The sequence below is a fragment of the Carlito syrichta genome, unplaced genomic scaffold, assembly GCF_000164805.1.
Source record: "Carlito syrichta isolate Samal-C Ts95f unplaced genomic scaffold, Tarsius_syrichta-2.0.1 Scaffold314793, whole genome shotgun sequence".
NCBI classification, from domain to species: Eukaryota; Metazoa; Chordata; class Mammalia; order Primates; family Tarsiidae; genus Carlito; species Carlito syrichta.
This window is the reverse complement of record NW_007258889.1, coordinates 454,008-463,176: the sequence shown is the minus strand read 5'-3', so window position 1 is coordinate 463,176 and position 9,169 is coordinate 454,008. Positions and strand designations below refer to the sequence as shown.

Genomic DNA, 9,169 nt, shown 5'->3' with positions numbered 1-9,169 from the left:
CCCTCCTCCCTCCTCCCTCCTCCCTCCTCCGCCCCGCCCCATGAGGTCACATCATACCTGAGGCAGCTGGGAAGCACCATGGGTCAACACCAGCCTGGACTTGCAGGGATCCTGAAACCTGACGGGTCATCAGAATCCCCATGCAGATTCCCGGCCCCTGCATCAGCACCGCCAGGACAAGCCTGTGCGTGGGAAGGCAGGAGGCAGCCCGGGGGGCCGAGGGGAGGGTGGGGGCTGCTGCAGGACCCCCAGCCCCTGCTGGGCCAGCCAGAGCCTCAGGCTTCAGGGCAGGAGGGAGAAAGTCTAGGGGGTAGGGCCCCACTGAGCCAGGACACAGCAGTCGGGAGTCCAGGCAAGCAGGGGCAAGACCTTGGGCGAGACATTCAGCCTCTGAGCCTCAGTGTCCTTGTCTGGGAAATGGAAATTGCAGCACTACCTCACAGGCATGTTAGAGGATTCAAGGCAAATTATCTAAAGCATCTGGCACAGGCTGGTGGCTGTCATTAAATTCGTTTATAACACACATACTATGTACCTGGCACTGAGCTGGGCACTCAGATCCAAAGACAAGACAGGGAAGCCCTCAAAACATACAATCTGTTGGGGGAAAAGGTGGTATATACCATCCAATATTGTGTGGTCAGTCTGTGATGGCGCACAAGGGCCCTGCAGCGAAACAGTACGCCAGTATCTTTGGGAAAGGACAAATGTCATGGTTCGCCATTGCTTTACTAAACTCTGGTGTGGTCATTTGCTCTTTGAGCTATGGCTACTGCCATGTTTTCCTAAACTTTGGTCCCCTCCCCTACCTTGGGGAGGCGAATCTCCTCTCTCTCTCTCTCTCTCTCTCTCTCTCTCTCTCTCTCTCTCTCTCTCTCTCTCTCTCTCTCTCTCTCTCTCGTTTACTTTCTAAATAAACTACATTTTACAATCTAAAAAAAAAATGTCATGGTCCAGGCCATAGCCCTGTGATCAGGGGATCTGTGGGCATCTCAGAGGGCCCTTTCCTCTCCTGAATGTCTGATGCCCCCTGAGGTTGGGTGGCAGGAGACATCCACACTGCATGAGGACTGGGCGAGTATGGTCAGTCCCGCCACTATGCCCTGCTGCCACCCCTAGGCAGGGGCTCCCCTGGGGCATGTGCCATTCCTCTGGGTCAGAGCTGGTGTCCCCTCCTTCCCCTGGACTTGATGCTCCCCGTGGATGGAGCATCACCCACCACGTCCATCTCCCTGTAGGACATCCTGCCGGAGCAGCCCCTGCGGGGTGTCCCAGAGGCTGGATATCCCCGGCACAGGCCTGGCCTGTCCGGTGTGTGTGTCCATAACACAAGAGTGGCTATTGCCGCTCCAAGGAAAAGTCACAGACCACAGGTGCTGCCTGGAAGATGGGCGGTGACACATTCCGTGCAGGGGACAGGGTGGGTGTGAGTGAACAGCAAGGCCCCCCATGGAGTCCCACACCCAATCAGACCCAGGCACATGCCAGCAGCCTGGGCCTGTCTCAGTGCCTGGACAAAACTGCCAAGTCTCCACACCACCCTCTGCGACCCCCTTCCCCCAGCCTGGCAATACCTGCCTCTGCTGCTTCTGCTCAGCACCACTGGGGGCGTCTCCCTTCCAGCCTCCTGAGCCACCCACCCACCCAGGCGTTTTGTGGGGAGGGGCATCTTCCCAGCAGAGGGGCACAGCCCGGGGTTGTCTGCATTCCTGCTCACACTGAGCCCTCCTCACTCGCCCCATCAGGATGAGGAGACACTGGGGTCTACAGGATGGAGGGAGTGCCCTACCCAGAGCCTGGGTGGAGCAGGAGGTGGAGCCCACTTCTCTTCCCAGCACAGAAGTGGGGTCCACTCCCCTCCCACACCCAGCTCCACCACCAGCACGTGGGCTCCTGGGACAAGGGCTGAGTCACTGTTCCTGGGAGCCTCAGTGTCCCCATCCGCACAATGGGGTGCCTCCCCCCCCACCCTCCCTGCTTCCTGGGACTGTTGTTCAGATCAATGAGATCACCCTCGGGAATGAGCCGCCAGTTGCCCAGAGCTGGTTCTTCTGGTTGTGACCGGATGTGTGGCGGGGGCCTGGTGGGAACAGGGGCTCCCTCCTGCCCTCCATTGGCGCCATATCTACCGCCAGGCAGCTGGGAGACACCAGCCTCCGATAGATCAGAGTCCTCCCATTAAGAGCAACTCATTGTCGCAGGGTGCCTTGACTGAGGCTCCTCTCACCCCTCATTTTATATATTTATTTGTTTGTTTTTAATCAATGTCTCACTCTGTCACCCAGGCCAGAGTGCAGTGACACAATCACAGTTTACCACAGCCTCGAACTCTTGGACTCAGGCCAACCTTCCACCTCAGTCTCCCAAATAGCTGAACCTTATAGGCACATGCCACCACATCTGGCTAACTTTATGTATGTTGCCCAGGCTGGTCTCCAACTTCTGGGCTCAAGCAATCCTCTCACCTCGACCTCTCAAAGTGCTGGGATTACAGGCATGAGCCACCGTACCTGGCCACCCCTTGTTTTAGAGTACAGCTTCTGAGATCCATCAAGGGCCCATGCCCGGCCCAAAGTCCCCACACCCCAGGGCTCAGTGGTCTTGCCACTGCCGCCACCCACTCCTCCCTGGCCTCTGCTCGTCCCAAGCCCCCTCCCAGCCTGAGCCCCACCCCTAGCCTCCAAACAAACCAGGAGAGAGAGGGTGTTTGGAGGACCAGGGTCTGATTCAACAGCAGCAGAGACACCCCAGGCCCAGCAGGGGTGGGGTGGGGGCACCCTTCTTCCATTAACCCATTCCACCCACCCCCTTCGTTGGAGAAAATACGGAAAACAGGCCGCCCCGCCCAGTGGTTTCCAGATTTACTCGAAAGAAGACTTCCAGGTGCCGGGCTCCTCCCCAGCCACTCCTCCCATGGCTACCCCTCCCTGGCCACCAGAATGAAATGGGGCTGGCACTCAGCAGGGGCTGGACAGAACTGCCCCTCCTCCTCTACCCAAGATGCAGTTTCCCACCCTCCCTCACCTCACCACTGCCCCAGGTGGGGAACTGAGAGGGCCAAACTGCCAGGGAGAGTGACACTGCTCCCAGGCATAGCCACCCCAACTAAAGCAACCCCCACCCCAGTCCCATCCTTAGCCTCAGCTGACCATTGAGAAAGTCACTCACCTGCTCACCTGCTCACGTGCTCACGTTCCCGGGGTGGGGCAACGGGAGCCCCACGGTGAGGGTTTCCTGAGACACACAGCAGCTGGGCCCTCACCACCCAGCCTGCCTCCCCCACCTACCCTGCCTCTGTGCCTATCCCAGCCCTTGCCCACCTCTTGCCCTTCTAGAGGGAGGGCACCACCCATGGGGCTGGAGGAGCGATGGATGTGGTGAGTTATTCGGGATCCAGGCTCCCACACCTGACATCGTCTGGTCCATTTATGGACGAAAAAGTGAGGCCCAGTGAGGGAAAGCAACGGCCCAACTGCCCAAGGTCCCAGAGCTACTTACAGGGCAAGGAGAGACCACCTAGGACCACCCCTGATACACTGACCCCACCCTGGGTCTGGCACAGCCTGGACCACCCTCCAAGGACCGCCAGCCCCTGGGGGTTGCAAGGGCCCCCCTTCAGGCTCCCCCTAGACTTACTCTTGACCCCTGATCTCCAAGGCAACAACAGTGGGGGTCCAGGCATCATTTCCCTTCACCCCCACTCCTTCCCCATCCACCCATTTGTCGCTAACGTCTACTTCACTGGCCAGGACAAGGACACATTTCACATCTGAGTCAACAAGCTTTATTGGGGTCAGGCAGGGGAGTGTGGGGAAGGGCCTGAAGCAGGGGGCTGAGGCTGCAGAGGCCAGGGGCTGCAGGGCAGGTGGGGCAGCCACCTCCCTGTCTCCTGAGGGGCTAGCCGCGTCCTCAGCGGGTGGTCTGGTGCACCTGCTCGCGGGAGGAGATGACCTTGCCGTCCTGGACCTCCTCCACAATGGTGCGCACCTGGCGGGTGGTCACAGCTGTGGGGGCAACAGATGCTTGGAAGTGAGGCTGGGACCAAGAGACCCTCACTCAGCCCCAGCCCCCTGACAGGAGCCGGCTCTTCCCCTAGCCCTCTCCCAGCTGTCCTGGACACCATGCCACACACACGCGTCCCTCCTGCCATCCCAACCCTCTGCTGGTGTCCCTGTGTGAGTCCTGCCTCCCCAGATGGGTTATTCCATTCTGACTGTGTCCTTCCACAAGAGAGAAGCCGTATAGGCCAGGTGCTACATGAAATCTATCTCCATTTCTCTGTAGTCTCCAGGGCACAGACAATGCTCCCACCTCCTCCATCAGATTGGGATCTCAAGACAAAAACCAGGTCCCCGTCACCCCCACTAGACTAGAAACCCCAGGGCCAGGATCATATCTCCCCCATCAGATGTGACCTGGAGGACCGTGCCTCTAACCCCCATCAGGCCAGAGTCCCAGAGTCAGGACTGCTTTTGCTCGTCTGAAGGATCTCAAGAGCAAAGGTCATGAGACAATGTCACTACCTTCCCATCAGATCAGTCTCCAGAGCTGAGACCCTGCCTCCCCATCCGACTAAGGTCTCCAGGGTAAGGTCCAGTTCCCTGCCCACCCCCATCAGACCAGATGGTGTCTTTCTCATTTGAGCCTTCCCCTGATCTTCAACCCTGAGCCCCAGTGGGTCCCTTCCCCACCCCATGCAGGAGGGGTCAGCCATCATCTCCTGAGCTCCGTGGGGACCCTGCCCTCGCCACGTGCAAGTGGGCTGCCCATCCCGTGCATCACGCCCCGCCCTCCACCACCAAGATGCTTACGTTCTTTTGGCTTGTACTGAGTCAGGCTGCAAATAAAACAGATCGAGAGGAGATTAGACGTGGGTCTGAGAACCCCATCCCTGCCCCAGTAGCCCCCAGCCCTGGCCGGCCCCACTCACTGGGCATCCTCGCCCTCCAGCAGGCGGCGGTAAGTGGTGATCTCCTGCTCCAGCCGCGTCTTCACGTCCAGAAGGATCCTGTACTCCTGGCTCTGCTGCTCCATCTCGCAGCGCAGCTGGGCCAGCTGCTCCTCCACGCTGCCGATCAGCCCCTGGATCTGGGCCAGCTGCACGCAGTAGCGGTTCTCTGTCTCCGCCAGGCTGCCCTCCAGGGATGCTTTCTGCAGGAGGGCGGGAGGACAGGGGTCAGCGAAGGTGGTCGGCGACCCCTCCAGGCCTTGGACCCGCCCCCCGCTCACCCCTCCACCCGGCTGTGTCCCTACCATGCTGAGCTGGGACTGCAGTTCAATCTCCAAGGTCTGCACTGTGCGCCGAAGCTCGGCAATCTCACTCTTGCCGCTCTGCACCAGCTCGCTGTTAGTGGCCACCTCGCGGTTCAGCTCCTCCGTCTGCAACCAGAACACAGGAGAGGGCAGCGTGAGCCTGGGCCCCTTCCCCAAGTCAGGCTTCCTCTTGAATCTGACCATGGGGAGCAGGGCCTTCCCACTGGCCTCCCACTTCCCAAAGCCTGTCCTTTGAAATTCACAGAACAGGAGACTGAGAACCAGCCAGGACACATAGCCTGGCCCAGGCGTTGGTTCCTGGCTTCCCAAGGGAGAGGTGGGAACCCCCCGGTCTTCACTCTCCACCTTTACTCCACGGGTGCTTCCCAGGGAACTCCCCAGATCCCAGTCTTGGCCTAGCTCCAGGTCTGCTGATGTAATGGGTGATCTTGACCCCCTGGCATCCCGGCGGCTTGAGCCCCAGCCCCTCCTGGAGGCCGGTGACCTGCTACAGGGCCCACCTTGCTGAAGAACCAGTCCTCAGCATCCTTGCGGTTCTTCTCTGCCATCTTCTCATACTGGTCACGCATCTCATTCAGGATACGGCTCAAGTCCACACCAGGCGCCGCATCCATCTCCACGTTGATCTCGCCGCCCACCTGGCCCCGCAGGGCAGTCATCTCCTGTGGATGAGGGGGGCATGGCTGTGGGTATCTAGGCCCGTCCCGGCCTCTCATTCCCAAGCCTTTCCCGACAAGAGCACCTCCACTGTTCCCAAGGACCCCTCAGCCTGTCCTGGACCCTCTGATCCTCCAAATGATTTTGTCCATTGGCTCTGTGTGTAGGCCCTGCCTCCACTGTCAGACTGTGTTTCCCCATTAGATGGAGGACTCTCCAAAGATAAAATCTAGTTCTTAGGCCCATATCCCCAGAATGTTCTCTCTCCTTTCCAAACTTCTATGTGGGAGTCCAGATTTGAGAATTTGAACTGGAACAACAAGGAGACTTCCTCATTCGTCCCCTGACCTCATGAGGAAGGCCAGGACAGGCAGGTGAAACCTCTGTGGGGCCCGGAAGCTTCCTAGGGTGCAGGAGGCAGTGTGGGAAAGGAGGAGCTGCCCCGAGCGCTGGCTCAGAATCCCAGGGATCAGGGCTCCTCAGAGAGGGCCTGTAAGGTGACTAAGCCCAATATGCCCCCTCTGCTGTCTCCCACGGCTCTGCCACCCACTCCCAGCCTCTTTGACCTGCTGCCCCTGCCACCTCACCTCCTCGTGGTTTTTCCGGAGGTAGGCCAGCTCCTCTTTGAGGTTCTCAATCTGCATCTCCAGGTCGGCTCTGGCCAGGGTCAGCTCATCCAGCACCCGGCGCAGGCCGTTGATGTCGGCCTCCACACTCACACGCAGGGCCTGCTCCGTTTCAAACCTGCCAGGAGAACCAGAGAACCCAGTCCAGCGACCTGGACTTGCGGGGCCTGCCTTCATTTTGCCAGTCTCTAAGGGCTTGCAGGATGATGAGAGGGTGAAGAAGAGAGAAACTCCAGCCCCGGGGCCCTGAGACCATCACAGGGCAGACCTTATACCCCTCAGTTCACTGACTTCTCTCTGCCTTCTGCCCTCCAACCATCCTGCATTGAAGGGTGGGCTCACCATCCTCCTAGGACTGCCCCACGCCCAGCTCCTAAACCTTGCCACAAGCAACTGAGGAGTCGCGGGGTGGGGATGAGGGACCCAAGTTCCCCCCACAGCCCATCCAGGTTGCCCAAGCCCCGGGCTAGAACTTACTTGGTACGGAAGTCATCCGCGGCCAGACGGGCATTGTCAATCTGCAGCAGAATGTTGGCATTGTCCACGGTGGCTGTGAGGATCTGGGGAGGCGGGACAATGGCCGGGTCATCGGGTGGGGTTGGCTCACCCACACAAGGCTCTTCCTGCCCTGGGGACCCGTCTTCCCACCCAGGCCCTCCCCTGCACTGTGCTGTATTGATAGCAGAGGTGGACAAGCAGACATCAGGAGAGACTGAAACTTGCCTCCCCTCCCCCCCAGGACCTGCCTTCCCCAACGCAGAAGTGCATGCCAGGCTCAGCCTGGAGAAGAGGAGGCAGTGGCTGGGAGTGTGGGAGAGCCCAGTCAATGGGAAGATGCCCCCAGGGCAGAAGCCGTCCGGGAATTCCAGGAAGGTGGGAGGGGACGTGGGCAACCCCCTCGTTTCACAGTCGTTGAGAGGGTTCCCCAAAAGGAGGCTAATGGATCGCTCACCAGATAGCAGTCCCCAACCGGAAGTCATCACCCCTCCAGAGCCCTAACTCAGGCTCCCACCCGCAGCTCCGCCCTCGGGTGTGCTGAGCCCACTCTTGAGGGACAGCAAGAGGCAAAGGGAAGCCAGAAAAGTCCCAGCTGAGGCACACAAGAGGACTTCCCCACCCTGAAGTCCTGATCCCTTCCTTCTGCCTCCTCTGCCCTGCAGGCGCTATCAGGAACTCACTCAGACCCCCTCACCCACATTGCCCAAACCCCCTCTTGCTGACCCCTGCTCCAAAGGAGCGGGACATCACACATCCAGTTCCCCGTGGGCCCAGCCCACCATATGCATCCTCTGTCTTATCCTAGGATGTCAAGCTTCACAATGGAGAAACTGAGGCTCCAAGAGCCTCCATAGGCCTGTTTGTTCCTGGCCTAGCCTGTTGCCCCCAGCAAAGGGAGTGTGGGCCACATGGGGCCCCCGGGAGACTCCCTGAAGCCTGTGGCAGCCCCCAGGTTGCACCCCAGGTCTCCGACCAGGGCAGGAGCTGGGGGAAGAGAAGTCATGGCCCCCGGCCCCTCCCACCAGCAGACCCCACCTTGCTCTTCAGGTCCTCGATGGTGTGGTAGTAGTGGCTGTAGTCGCGAGCGGGCCCCGGGGCTTGCTTCTGGTACCAGTCTCTGATCTTCACTTCCAGCTCAGTGTTGGCCTCCTCCAGGGCACGCACCTTGTCCAGGTAGGAGGCCAGGCGGTCGTTGAGGTTCTGCATGGTGGCCTTCTCGCCTCCACCCAGCAGCCCATCAACGCCCCCGAAGCTGCCGCCATAGCTCCCACCAGAGCCAAAGCTGTGGCAGCTGGAGTAGCTACTGCCCCCGAGGGCACTGCCCAGGCCGCCGACCGATCCCAGCCTGCAGGAACCGCCACCCAGGCTACTGGACAGCCGGCAGGAAGCGCGGGACGAGCCGCCCCCCAGGCCAGAGGAGCCCTTGATGGAGCTGGAGGAGGTGAACTGGCGGATGGTGGTGGTCATAGTGGCTGCGGGTGCAGAGTGAAAGAAGAGAGCTGTAAAGGAGGAGAGAGCCTGAGTGCGTGCGGCTGCTGGGGCTCGCCCGCCTCCTTTATAGCCGGCAAGTGGGCGTAGCGATTACAACAGGCCCGCTCCCCTGTTTCCATTCCCCTGGGCTTTCATCACCCATGGCTGCCTGCCAGCTCCCAGGTGGCTGGGGCCCCCTCCCGTCCCATCACCGGGGCTTTGCCTCATTTCTCCGAACCCCCATGCTGGGCGTCTGCGTGTGCGTGTGCGTGTCTCTGGTCTCGGGCCCGTCACCTGTGATTCAGGCGGGCCCTCCAGCTACGCTTTCCCATGACCTAATACGGAAAAGAGGAAAAGGCGGGACGTCACTGTCACCAGGCCCTCCCTGGCAGCCACCAGCCCAGCCCTGCCCGCCTGGACCCATGTCTGGTGGGAACATAAGGTGGGGAGTCAGGCAGCCTCTCCCCAAGTTTGCTGCCCCTCGCCCACGCTGCCCTACACTTGGCACTGGCACGGGGCTGCGTGCCCAGAGGACAGAGGGGACTGAGAGCCCCTCCTACCTTGGAAACTGGATCTAAACCCATCGGGCCCCCTCACACCACAGGAGCCTCAGGTGACCAGCCCATGTCACAAACAAGGAAACT

The 9,169-nt window shown here is 60.2% G+C and overlaps 1 protein-coding gene across 2 annotated transcripts; it reads right to left on the bottom strand.

Annotated features, from left to right (window-relative positions):
* Positions 1 to 3,769: 3,769 nt before the first annotated feature.
* On the bottom strand, positions 3,770 to 8,859 carry KRT17 (keratin 17). Of its 2 annotated transcripts, XM_008071935.2 has the most exons (8): positions 8,091 to 8,859; positions 7,035 to 7,117; positions 6,519 to 6,675; positions 5,775 to 5,936; positions 5,254 to 5,379; positions 4,931 to 5,151; positions 4,812 to 4,837; positions 3,770 to 4,004 (listed from the first exon to the last, which is right to left on the bottom strand). In XM_008071935.2, the coding sequence occupies exons 1-8, from the start codon at positions 8,520 to 8,522 to the stop codon at positions 3,910 to 3,912; spliced, it is 1,302 nt and encodes a 433-aa protein (XP_008070126.1). In that variant the 5' UTR covers positions 8,523 to 8,859; the 3' UTR covers positions 3,770 to 3,909. The 2 variants fall into 2 exon arrangements, with proteins under 2 accessions (XP_008070126.1, XP_021575212.1); XM_021719537.1 differs by lacking the exon at positions 4,812 to 4,837 and having other exon boundaries at positions 3,776 to 4,051.
* Between the last annotated feature and the right edge of the window lie 310 nt (positions 8,860 to 9,169).

Excerpts from the sequence above, each read along its gene's own strand:
- KRT17 (XM_021719537.1), bottom strand. The coding sequence starts at position 8,522 with ATGACCACCACCATCCGCCAGTTCACCTCCTCCAGCTCCATCAAGGGC. Across the intron at positions 5,380-5,774 it reads AGGACTGGTTCTTCAGCAAG|ACGGAGGAGCTGAACCGCGA; the intron begins GTGGGCCCTGTA and ends TTCTGGTTGCAG. Across the intron at positions 5,152-5,253 it reads TGCAGTCCCAGCTCAGCATG|AAAGCATCCCTGGAGGGCAG; the intron begins GTAGGGACACAG and ends GCCCTCCTGCAG.